This window comes from Salmo salar, chromosome ssa14 (genome assembly GCF_905237065.1).
Source record: "Salmo salar chromosome ssa14, Ssal_v3.1, whole genome shotgun sequence".
Lineage (NCBI taxonomy): Eukaryota > Metazoa > Chordata > Actinopteri > Salmoniformes > Salmonidae > Salmo > Salmo salar.
The window spans coordinates 5,855,699-5,869,366 of record NC_059455.1 but is presented as its reverse complement, the minus strand read 5'-3'; the positions used below and the strand labels follow the sequence as shown (position 1 = coordinate 5,869,366).

Sequence of the window (13,668 nt, the reverse complement as noted above, 5' to 3'; positions counted from 1 at the left end):
CTGCCCTTCTTGACACCAGGCCATCCTCCAAAAGTCTTTGCCTCACTGTGCGTGCAGATGCACTCACACCTGCCTGCTGCCATTCCTGAGCAAGCTCTATACTGGTGGTGCCCCGATCCCGCAGCTGAATCAACTTTAGGAGACGGTCCTGGCGCTTGTTGGACTTTCTTGGGCACCCTGAAGCCTTCTTCACAACAATTGAACCACTCTCCTTGAAGTTCTTGATGATCCGATAAATGGTTGATTTAGGTGCAATCTTACTGGCAACAATATCCTTGCCTGTGAAGCCCTTTTTGTGCAAATCAATGATGACGGCACGTGTGTCCTTGCAGGTAACCATGTTTGACAGAGGAAGAACAATGATTCCAAGCACCACCCTCCTTTTGAAGCTTCCAGTCTGTTATTTGAACTCAATCAGCATGACAGAGTGATCTCCAGCCTAGTCCTCGTCAGCATTCACACCTGTTTTAACGAGAGAATCACTGGCATAATATCAGCTGGTCCTTTTGTGGCAGAGCTGAAATGCAGTGGAAATGTTTTTTTTGTGGATTCAGTTAATTTGCATGGCAAAGAGGGACTTTGCAATTAATTGCAATTCATCTGATCACTCTTCATAACATTTTGGAGTATATGCAATTTGCCATCATACAAACTGAGGCAACAGACTTTGTGAAAATTAATATTTGTGTCATTCTCAAAACGTTTGGCCACGACTGTACACAGCCAATCTGTAAATAGCACACCCAACTACCTCATCCCCATATTGTTATTTATCTTCTTGCTCTTTTGCAACCCAGTACAGTATTTCTACTTGCTCATCATCATCTTCACATCTATCACTCCAGTGTTAATGCTAAAATGTAATTATTTCACCTCTATGGCCTATTTATTGCCTTACTTCCCTAATCTTCTACATTTGTACACACTGTACATAGAATTGTCTATTGATATTGACTGTATGTTTGTTTATGTGTAACTCGGTGTTGATTTTTTTTGTCGCACTGCTTTGCTTTATCTTGGCCAGGTCACAGTTGTAAATGAGAACTTGTTCTCAACTGGCCTACCTGGTTAAATAAAGGTGAAATAATTTGAATTTTTTTAAAGACTGAGTCTGTCTTAAGATGGACACTATACTCTAGAATACAAGACAAATTCCTATGACTAAACATAACTAAATGTGACCTTTGGTCCTCTGTCCTCTGCAGGTCATTGAGACCATCAGCGCAATGGACAGAGACGAACCTCAGAGTGGACACCGCTTCTTCTTCTCCCTGACTGCAGAGGCTGCTGGGAACCTCAACTTCACCCTGAGAGACAACAAAGGTAAAGGCAGACACATAGTCATATTTGGCCAACGAAATGTGCATATTTGGCAGCAAGACAACCTAGTCGAATAAGAGAGCCCTTCATACTGAATGCCTAGTTACCAGGCAGGAGCAGCTCCACAACACCATAGTGGTTTCCTAGCCCTGGTATGGATATTTTCCATTATCCAAACATTATATCAGAGCTAACTGTCATCATGATTAGTTGGAATCCACCAAGTATTACTATCTGAACACAATTTGATCATTGCATTGCTGCTATGCCTTACTCTTCACAGACAACACCGCTTCTGTGCTGACCATGCGAGGGGGTTTCCAGCGTCACGACCAGACTATGTACCGCCTCCCCGTCCTCATCATGGATGGCGGGAGCCCTGCCCTCAGCAGCACCAACACCCTGTCCATCCGGGTGTGCGACTGTGACCCAGATGGAGCTCCCCAGTCATGTGGGAGTGAAGCCTCCATGCTCTCAGCAGGCCTCAGCACTGGGTCCCTTATCGCCATCCTGGCTTGCATCCTCACACTTCTAGGTATGAGGCAGCCATTATACCAAAAAACATCAGTGCCCCATCAGGCCTGCAAGCTGCATTTGTGTGGCACCCAGACTGACATTTCATATCTTATAACAGTACAAGAGAGTCGAAGGAGTTATTTTATCAAAGTCGCGAGATGCCAGGCGTTCACATTAACGACATTAACAACTTCACTGTAGAACATCAGGCATTTATGGAATGCCCATCTGGGGAAATAAAAGATCTGTTTTGATATTTTAATACAGGAGTCGATGAACATTGTTCATGTACCTTTTCACGTTACACTAGTTGTACCCAGTTAATCCCAAGATGTCCTTCAAACATTGGTATGTCGTACGAACACAATATCATGTAGTGTGTTGAATAAAACCATGGGCTTTGGGAGAGGAGGACTTGTTGCCATGGTTTTGACAACACTGTGGTGCGACGTAACTTCTCTAACACCAGAACTATATGAGATGATGCACATGATGCAATTGTGATCTTGCTGTATTGTAAGCGTTCTAAACTTGAAGTTGTTAGCTCCGTATAAAGAACCTTAAAAAAGACACATGTTGCCAGGTACATGTATGATTGGACTCTCCGGCCCCTGTGGGACAGTAGCACTATAATCAGGAAATAGTCCACTTAAGGTGGTCAGATTGGCTTGTTCCCCCCCCCCGAACCTCCATTGTGAATGTTGATCTTGATTGCTGTATTTGTCTGAGTTATTTGTTGATTGTTTGATGAGAGACCGTAAGCTTGATTTGTACCCATTTCTTCTCTCTGATTAGCTAATCAGTCAGTAGATTTTTGGGGCCAGAGATTGGAGTTGGGGAACACTGTATATTTCTCTCTCTGTGCCTTCCACTATGACTGACCCATGGGGTAACGTTTTAGCATTTTTTATGTATTTTTATGTATAGGTGCTCAGAGGTAGTAAATCCAGATTCATGGTTTGATTGTTTCTTGCTTAGATAATTGTTAGTTTGTCACTCAAAAAAGGACATGAAAGTGGCCTGTATGACGCAAGAAAGATACTTGACTGAACTATGTACACATCAGGCTGCCTGATGAAGAGGTTGTTTAGTTTAAACACGTTGTGCCAAGAGTAACTGTGTAATGAATTCAAATGATCTGCCCCAACTAGTCTATATAGGCCTACTTTTATTGTCCTTGAGTGTCCTGAAAGGCATCTGACAAATAAAATGTATTATTAATATTATTATTAGGGGTCCAAGCTCCGAATGGACTGGAACCCTATTTTAATTGTTATGATTAATATTATTAGGGGTTCAAGCAGGGATTTTGTGAAAAAAGGAAAATTCCCATGAGACGGTAAGGCGTAGGAGGGTGCAACCTTGCATGATGGTAAAGGGCCAAAGGCCACACCCTCGAATACATTGCCATGCCAATTGGACACATGGTGTTGCTATAACAAGCAATTAAATATGCAAACTTTGAAAGGTCACGCCCATCACCCCTTGTAACCTACAATCAGAGGGAGAATCGCAATTGCATACTCCTCGCGTCCAATTTCCTCTCTCCTGGCCTCCTTCTCAAAACCCATTGGATGAGAAAGCCGAGGTCTCTCCCCTCTGACCTTCTCCTCCAATGGGCTTTGAGAAGGAGGTGAGGAGAGAGGATGCGAGGAGTATGGAATTAAGATTCTCGCAGAAGGAACATCGCAGAATGTCCTCAGGATCTCCCCTGTTTTCTGAGTTACTGCTGTTCAATTTTCATCTCAATGAATGCATGTGCATATACTTATGTTTGTCGTCTATTCACCATTTCACCAAATCAAAATCTGGGTATATTTACAGTGCATTCTGAAAGTATTCAGATCCCTTGACTTGTTTTTACGTTACAGCCTTGTTCTAAAATGGATTAAATCATTTTTCCCCTCATCAATCTACACACAATACCCCATAATGACAAAGCCAAAACATAAATATTCAGACCCTTTACTTAGTACTTTGTTGAAGCACCTTTGGCAGTGATTATAGCATCGAGTCTTATTGGGTATGACACTACAAGCTTGGCACACCTGTATTTGGGGAGTTTACTCCCATTCTTCTCTGCAGATCCTCTCAAGCTCTGTTAGGTTGGATGGGAAGCTGCACAGCTATTTTCAGGTCTCTCCAGAGATGTTTGATCTGTTCATCTTTCCCTCAATCCTGACTTGTCTCCTTGTCCCTGCCGCTAAAAAACATGGTTTCGTCAGACCTGAGAATATTGTTTCTCAACATCTGAGAGTCCTTTTAGGTGCCTTTTTGCAAACTCCAAGCAGGCTGTCATGTGCCTTTTACTGAGGAGTGGCTTCCGTCTGGCCAATCTACCATAAAATACTGATTGTTGGAGTGCTGCAGAGATGGTTGTCCTTCTGGAAAGTTCTCCCATGTCCACAGAGGAACTCTGGAGCTCTGTCAGAGTGACCATCAGGTTCTTGGTCACCTCCCTTACCAAGGCCTTTCTCCCCCGATTGCGCCGTTTGGCCGGGCGGCTAGTTCTAGGAAGAGACTTGGTGGTTCCAAACTTCTTCCATTTTAGAATGATGGAGGCCACTATATTCTTGGGGACATTTAATGCTGCAGACATTTTTTGGTACCATTTGCCAGATCTGTGCCTCGACACGATCCTGTCTCGGAGGTCTACGGACAATTCCTTCGACCTCATGGGTCTGAGATGCACTGTCAACTGTGGGACCTTTATATAGACAGGTGTATGCCTTTCTAAATCATGTCAAATCAATTGAATATACCATGAGTGGACTCCAATCAATCTCAAGAATGATCAATGAAACAGGATGCACCTGAGTTCAATTTCGAGTCTCATAGCAAAGTGTCTGAATACTTATGTAAATAAGGTATTTTGGTTCTTTATTTTTTATAAAAAAATGTTGCTTCATCATCATGGAGTATTGTGTGTAGATTGATGAGAATTCTTTTTTCATCCATTTTAGAATTAGGCTGTGAGGTAACAACGTTTTGAAAAGTCAAGGGGTCTGAATACTTTACGAATGCTCTGTAGGTCCCTCTCCTCCATGATGGATTTTCCACTATTTGGATTTTTGTGAAAGACACTTAAAATGCAACTTCTCCGGCACCGAATTACTGATCTGCACGAAACTTGATATATGGCATCTATAGACCAAGTTCTCACAACGCAACATTTTTAGACTCTCAAACCACATGGCCGCTACACACCAATAAACTTTCAAGTGGGCGTGACCTGGCACATAAATGCATATAATTCAGACACAGATATTTGTATTGTAACAAAACTTTATACACATGTTTGTAACACTGTCAAGAATCATTTGCAAGCACATTTAAATCGACCACACAATGGCGCTGTAATGGGCACATATTTTTATCTCTTTCATCTGCTTGACTCAGTGTGATGAAATTTGGCATACACACTCAAGGGTGTGAGTCTAGTTAACTTCTTTGGCCACATGGTGTTGTTAGACATGGAAAAACATTCATGTAAGCTTATTGGAGTATAATGGCAATATTGTTCCAGCTAGAGTTTTGGGAAAACATTTTTTAGAAGACATGCATCTATCGATGCTATATACCGACTTTGGTGTTGATCGGTCCAGCGGTTCTAGAAAATGTTTAAAATAGTCAACGTCATAAAAAAATGGTCCAACATACATTAAAAGCATATTGCATAATCTGTTGGATTTTGAGTTCTGATATTTGGCAAGTGTGGTAATGGCTACAGAAGTCGCTCATATTAAGATGATGTGTCCAATTTGTCCTGATGGTGGCACTATGGGGCCAAAGCTTGAACCCCGGCATGGATGCTTGCAGCTATATTTATTATTTTTATTAGAAAGCTATAGCTCTTAGGTGATAAGACCTATAGACACCAAACTGGGTGGGATGGTGTAAGTTGGTGGCCAAATTCATCTGGTTACACATGGTGCAACTAATGGTGGTGATATGAACGGTGGTGGTGGTAAATGGCCAAATGGTGGTGATTTAAACAACATTTGTCTTTGATCTCCTCATTTTACCTAGCGTCTCGGAATTTGGTACGTAGGTTCCTCTCTAGGGAACAAATGTTCCTCTAGGACCAATGACCTCACCTCACTTGAAAATGGTGTAAATCATGCATCTCTTCAGACACCGCTACACCAATTTCCCCCGAAACGTGGTGTACTGCATCTATAGACCAAGATCTTTATATGTAACATGAATTAAGTTGATATCTTAAACAACATGGACGCTCTTGAAGGGTTGGAGCCCCCTTCTGGCTATGCATCTCAATGCTCTCCAATATGTCCTGAAGTGTGAATTTGTCCACTACGCACATATATTTAAAAGTATAAGATTGGCGTAAGAGAGAGACCAGAAAACTCGAGACCCAGACCAACACTTGACCTCTTTAGACCCAGTCCAAGAACCAGTGCATCAAGACCATGACTAGCCTCTCTAGGGTAGGGGGCAGTATTTGCACGGCCGGATAAAAAGCGTACCCGATTTAATCTGGTTATTACTACTGCCCAGAAACTAGAATATGCATATAATTGTTTGATTGTTTGATGGATAGACAACACCCTAAAGTTTCTAAAACTGTTTGAATGGTGTCTGTGAGTATAACAGAACTCATATGGCAGGCAAAAACCTGAGAAGATTCCTTACAGGAAGTGCCCTCTCTGACCATTTATTGGCCTTCTACACTCTCTTTATTGAAAACTGAGGATCTCTGCTGTAACGTGACACTTCCTACGGCTCCCATAGGCTCTCAGAAGGCGGCAAAACGTTGAATGGTGACTTTGCAGGCCATGGCTGAAAAACAGTAGCGCATTTGGATAGTGGTCGATCAGAGAACAATGAGACTGGGGGTGCGTGCACGAGCCGACACCATGTTTTTATTTTTTCGTCTTTGAACGAAAACAGGGTTTCCCGGTCGGAATATTATCGCTTTTTTACGAGAAAAATCGCATAAAAATTGATTTTAAACAGCGGTTGACATGCTTCGAGGTACGGTAATGGAATATTTCGAATATTGTCACGAAACGCGTCGAGCACGTCACCCTTCGTCACCCTTCGGATAGTGTCTTGAACGCACTAACAAAACAGAGGATATTTGAACATAACTATGGATTATTTTGAACCAAACCAACATTTGTTATTGAAGTAGAAGTCCTGGGAGTGCATTCTGACGAAGAACAGCAAAGGTAATCCAATTTTTCTTATAGTAAATCTGAGTTTGGTGAGGGCCAAACTTGGTGGGTGTCAAAATAGCTAGCCATGATGGCGAGCTATCTACTCAGAATATTGCAAAATGTGCTTTTGCCGAAAAGCTATTTTAAAATCGGACATGGCGATTGCATAAAGGAGTTCTGTATCTATAATTCTTAAAATAATTATGTTTTTTGTGAACGTTTATCGTGAGTAATTTAGTAAATTCATCGGAAGTTTGCGGTGGGTATGCTAGTTCTGAACGTCACATGCTAATGTAAAAGGCTGGTTTTTGATATAAATATGAACTTGATTGAACAAAACATGCATGTATTGTATAACATAATGTCCTAGGAGTGTCATCTGATGAAGATCATCAAAGGTTAGTGCTGCATTTAGCTGTGGTTTGGGTTTATGTGACATTATATGCTAGCTTGAAAAATGGGTGTCTGATTATTTCTGGCTGGGTACTCTGCTGACATAATCTAATGTTTTGCTTTCGTTGTAAAGCCTTTTTGAAATCGGACGGTGTGGTTAGATTAACGAGAGTCTTGTCTTTAAAATGGTGTAAAATAGTCATATGTTTGAGAAATTGAAGTAATAGCATTTCTAAGGTATTTGAATATCGCGCCACGGGATTCCACTGGCTGTTGAGTAGGTGGGACGATTTCGTCCCACATACCCTAGAGAGGCTAGACCAATACCAGTTTAAATGGGGAAAAACAAGATCCAGAGCTAGACCCAGACCAACCAAAGACTAAGGTACTGTACAGTAAATTTGAGTATAGTTCAGTACTGTACAGTACAGTGCAGTAAAATAAGGCACAGTACAGTAACAGAGTACAGTACAATAGAGTTCAGTACAGTAGAGTATAGTTCGGTACAGTACAGTATAGTTCAATACATTAGAGTAGAGCACTGTAGAGTACAGCATAGTACAGTACAATATAGTACATCTCAATACACTATTTTCTGAAGGGTACACTTGTCCACTACCCACATGGGGGTCCTCTGTAGCTCAGTTGGTAGAGCATGACGCTTGAACCCCGGGAACATCGCTGCTTGCTGCTATGTTTAGGTGTTCATCAGAGAAGCCGGTGAAACCCTATTGTTTTTCTTGCCGTTCTTCCTCCAAGGAAAATAACATGCAATTGGCATGATGGTAAAGGCTCATGGGCCACACCCTCTCATGCAATGCCATGCCAATTGGCCACATGTTGGCGCTATAACAAGTGATTGAAAATGCACATTTTGAAAGTTTGAGAGTCCTGAAATTGTATATATAGGTACCTCTAACCACAAGGAACAAATTTGCCTCAAGGATCCATAAAGTCCGCCATGATGGATTTTCCCCCACTTAGAATTTTGTCAAAAACACTTAAAACGCTACTCCTCTGGCACCGAACTACCAATCTGCACGAAACTGAATATCTGGCCTCTATGGACCATGTCTTTCAATGCACCATTTTCCAGGCTAGTATGTCAAACAACATGGCCACTATTGACCAATAAACATTCACATGTGCATGGTCTGCACTTAAAAGCAAATAAATCAGTCATGGATATTTGTATAGTAACAAAACTTGGTACACGTTGCAAACACTGTCAAGACTCAACATATGCAAGAACATTCATATCAACCGTATTGTGACGCTATAAGGGCACATTTTATATCTCTTGATCTGTTTGACCCAAACTGATGAAATGCTCACGGATATGAGTCCAGCTAACCTGTAAAGTATGGTAGAGTTTGGCCACATTGTGGGGCTGTTGGACATGAAAAACCATTCATGCAAGCTCATCGGCTCATATTATTGCTGCCATATTATTGCTGCCATATTGTTTCAGCTAAAGTCTTGGAAAATATGTATACCAGATTTGGTTCTAGAGAAGAAGACGTTTAAAGTAGTCAATATCATTGAAAATGGTCCAAAATACAGCAAAAGCATATGGCACCATCAGTTTGATTTTGAGTTCTGATTTAGCAAGTGTGGTAAACAGTACAGAAGTAGCTCGTCCCAGGGCAATGTGTCCAATCTGTCCTGATTGTGGCACAGTGGGCACACAGCTGAACCTCGGCAACGCTGCTTGCAGCTTTAATTATTATTATTATTAACAGTTCAGTAAAGTATATTTTTGTATTTTTGGGGATGAGCCCTGCATAGTTAAGGGGGTATTTTCTCCACTGAGATTCTCCCACGTGTTTGTCAGTCACACACTGTTGGGAGGTGCCGTGGTCCAACCAAGCTCCTCGTGTATCTTGTAGATATAGTGAGTAAGTGTAGTTTGTTGATGACGTAAGCAGGTAACATGGTGAGAAATATTTCATTCTTCACATGGTTTTCATGCTCATGCTTTCAAACTTGTCAAAACATCAGACAATGTCTATGTTCGGGCATGGTTTTCCCCATACTATTTTGTTATTTTCAGCCCTCCCTTCTTTACTTTTGAATGTATTTATCTTTTCATTACCTTCCTAAACCTCTCTTTTGATGTCTCTTTGTCTATCACGGGGCACTTACACCTAAGGTGTATCTCACAAGTTACCAATCAATCAACAGATTTCTTTGTGATTTTTGAGATAGAGAGAGAGGCGAGAAACAGGTAGTTTTCCAGTTACCTTAGTCTCCTGTGAAAATCAACCTTTAATTGTTCTCGACAGATGATTGAGTGAAAGGTCTCTTTCAAAGCTGCAGTCGTGTTATTGCTAAGTCCAATTATCTCTTTGCCTAATACAATCTTTGTTAGACAAAATAACTCACACATTTCCTGTTGATAGAGCTAGATATTACGGCTTCATACGGTCGGCGGATCTAGGATCGGCTTTGCCTTATAGATCATCATGAATACGGGTGATCCAAGATCAGCACTCCTAATATGAGATGTTTTATCAATATGGGCCCTGAGTTTCTCTCTCTGAAGGTCATTATGAATGTCGAAAGGTATATAAGGCATGGATATATTACATTTTTTACGTGGTCCAGTGCTGTTTTGCGCAAGGGAAGAAAGTGTTACCCATTATGTGTTACACAGCAGCAGGCTGACATTTCTCCTGTGCTCTCCTGTTGTTGTGGAGGATACATTGTATGGCAGCAGATGCCTTGCATCCTTGTATTTCTTAAGACCTCTCCCATGTCTTATTCAGACACCCAAAGCTTCTCTCTGCATATCTGTGGCACTTGTACTGCGTCCCAAATGGCACCCTATTCCCAATGTGGCGCCCATAGACCTCTGTACAAGAGTAGTGCACTATGTAGGGTATAGGGTGCCATTTTGGACGAAGACCAGGATTAGTCCATTGCTGCACAGCCTCAAACGAGACGATATTTTGGGCCAACTAAGCCGTTTCCCTTCGGGGTCCTTCAGTCATGGTCGAGGGTGAGGGGCAGATGGATACGTGGAGAGCCAGAAGAGAGAATGTGGAAACAGAAAAAGAAAACATTTTAAATAGGGAATTATTAACAATTAATGCACTTTTGACGCTTGAGTCACACTGGGAGAGAAGAGCAAGGACCCAAGCTAAGCACCAAAGGCTCTGAGGCAGTGTGTCGTTTCATAGTTTTGTTGTTGTTCATTCAAAACAATGGTATTTGTCCTGATTTGTGCCCCTTTTAATTGCACCAAACTTAGATTTGTTCACTAGGGCAGAACGTCACAACGTTTTGCAACGGAAAACAAAAACAAGGTTTCTTATTGGACAAGTTCAGGTAGTAACTCCCGATTCCAAATATGTTCTTACTACTTGACACAGCCCTGTTTTCTGGTCACAGTAATTTTTGACTGACATATGTCTGCACTGCTTTGAATTTATGCCCACCACACACAAAGTATTGTTATTTAACCTGGATAAGACTAAACAAAAATTAAGCACACTCATGTGGCTCAATAATTGTAATAAGGCAAGCTTGGAGGTTCTATACTTTTTTGTAATCTTGAGGCAATCTCACGAATTTTGGCAGAGCTCCTGAAACGATGACAGCAGCTGTTCCAGAGGTCTCTTGGGGCTCTGTGCAGTCACTATACTGTACCGTTGTTCGTTCTGCGTCATAATGCTGGAACAATAAATAGATAAACCATAAATAGAGAAGTCACGTAAGGTCATCTGACTCATAACAGGAGAGGCCCACAATTTGCAAAACTATGATGTTACAAATTTGAATTTGTTCTGGCTAACTTTAGCTAGGTGGCTAACGTTAGCTAGGCTAGGGGTTAAGGTTAGCTAAAAGGGTTAAGGTAAGGGTTTGTGGTTGTGGAAGGGTTAGTTAACATGCAAAGTAGTTGCAAGTAGATAAAAAGTAGTAAGTAGTTGAAAAGTTGCTAAAATGCTAAAGTGGTCCTTGATGAGATTTGAACACGTAACCTTTGGGTTGCTGGACGTTCCCGAAATATACCTTCCCATCCACCCTGACCAACCACTCTCCTTTTGTTTTTGCCTTAAGTGTCCTTCTGTCTTATGTAACTGTTCCAAACGTAACATATTATACTCATTTGAGTGTCCCTGATTTATGTTTACTATGTTACATCTTGTCGATGAGACCAGGCTGCATTACACCTCAGTGATAATTCACATCTAACATTTTTAGGCAGCCAACATATTGATGAACATAAAGTAATCTATTATTGACAGTGTCTGTGTCTCAATCTGTCCCCTTCATTCTGGCTGACATAGTCTGTAATTGTGGTGATCGGCGAATGTTGACTGGCACCCATTCAGCTGAAGTACATCGGAGGTCGCTTGACTCACTATTGTCAAACACTGTATTTTTCCTTACAAGAGCCAAGTCTGCTGCATTTGACAGAGGTGATATCACTCTCTTCCCTTGTCATCTGGTACCATTCCTATTCCTCATGGCCATGGTTTGAGGGTGGAGTGGAGAAAATTGACAGTATAATGGTGGTTAATTCTTTACAGCCTAAAAACAGCCTAAAAAGACACAGATTAAATGTAGGGTATTTACTATAATAATTGAATGATAGCATTTATGATTGAATGATAATACCATAGCGATTGATCAATAGAAAGCCTAATGCCGCCAGCAAATACCATGTAAATGATAATGTATTGGATAGTGGATAATTATTTCATTGTTTCAAGATTGTATGGATAGCAAAAATGTATCAGTACTGCTCAGAAGGCTTGTACTCTTCAAGATGGATTATGATGACGCAGTACATTAACATCTGAATGTGCATCAATTAATTTCAGTACAGCATGGTCAGGCAGCCAGACAATAACCCCAAGCACACATCAAAATCTACAAAGAAATGGTTAATTGGCCTCAAAATCAACATTTTGCAATGGCCATCTCAGTCTCCAGACTTGAAACCCATTGGAAACCTGTGGTTTGATTTGAAAAGGGCAGTCCATAAGCACAGACAAAGGATATCAAGGATCTGGAAGGATTCTGTATGGAGGACTGGTCTAAGATCCCTCTCAATCTGTTCCAAATTTTTTAATATCCCTCCCAATCTGTTCCAAATGGTCTAAGATCCCTCCCAATGGTCTAAGATCCCTCCCAATCTGTTCCAAATGGTCTAAGATCCCTCCCAATGGTCTAAGATCCCTCCCAATCTGTTACAAATGGTCTAAGATCCCTCCCAATGGTCTAAGATCCCTCCCAATCTGTTCCAAATGGTCTAAGATCCCTCCCAATGGTCTAAGACCCCTCCCAATCTGTTCCAAATGGTCTAAGATCCATCCCAATGGTCTAAGACCCCTCCCAATCTGTTCCAAATGGTCTAAGATCCCTCCCAACTCATAACACACTTTAAAAAAGGCTCAGTGTTGTTATCCTCGCAAGGTGAGGTATTGAAAGGTGTTGAAACAGGGGTGTCAATAATTCTGATCCCATCCCTTTTGAGATTTTTTTATTACTTGTTTAACAAAATCTCTTTCTATGAGAAATTGTATTAGTATAAAATAATACAATTTTCAAATTCTTTTGAGCGTATAATATAGCTCAGAATTGAAATTATTTATTTTATACAGTCATTTTACCTCATTCTTATCAAGGGTATCAATAATTTCACACCCCACTGTAGACAGACTAGAGGAGAGGGAGCCCAGCCACTGAATCTATCATTAAAAAATATGTCGATGAGAACGGGCCCAGCACTAAATATTCTGCTTGTAGTCTCATTGATTTTGCATGATGGATTATTTTCTTAGTTCAAATATGGAAAATTGGGCATAATGTTCAATTGATCTACCGCACATCTCGCCCATTCATCTTTGGCCAAAACTGCCATGTTGCTAAATCAAGGCCTTAAGTGAGGCCTGTCGTGTGCAATTTGTGACACTACAGTTAAATGAGTGCACAGGGTTCTTGTGGAATGTTTATATTCATACAACAATAGGTATGTTAAGGCTTCGTTCTGGAGGTAGGTAAGGAGTCAAGCGCAGGAGAGCAGAGATGTCAATGTAGCGTTTCTTTTAATAGGCAAGTCCAAAAAAACGGTACAGGCACAATCACCAAAAAAACGCCCAAGACAAAGGGAACTCACAGTTACTCACGGAAGGAGAATAAACCAACGCTCCTTACTATAATAAACACACGTGAATAAACTGAGGAAAGCCTCCACAAGCAACATGAAGATAATCCCGCACAAACCTAAGCGGGGAAACGGGTAAATATA

At 41.2% G+C, this 13,668-nt stretch overlaps 1 protein-coding gene across 1 annotated transcript in view; it reads left to right on the top strand.

Annotated features, from left to right (window-relative positions):
• Nucleotides 1-13,668, top strand: part of LOC106568679 (cadherin-7) — a 152,784-nt gene that overhangs the window by 127,210 nt on the left and 11,906 nt on the right. Inside the window, exons 9-10 of the mRNA XM_014139204.2 lie at nucleotides 1,206-1,323; nucleotides 1,604-1,855. Coding sequence (XP_013994679.2) covers nucleotides 1,206-1,323; nucleotides 1,604-1,855 — 370 coding nt within the window. The remainder of the gene's footprint in view (nucleotides 1-1,205; nucleotides 1,324-1,603; nucleotides 1,856-13,668) is intronic.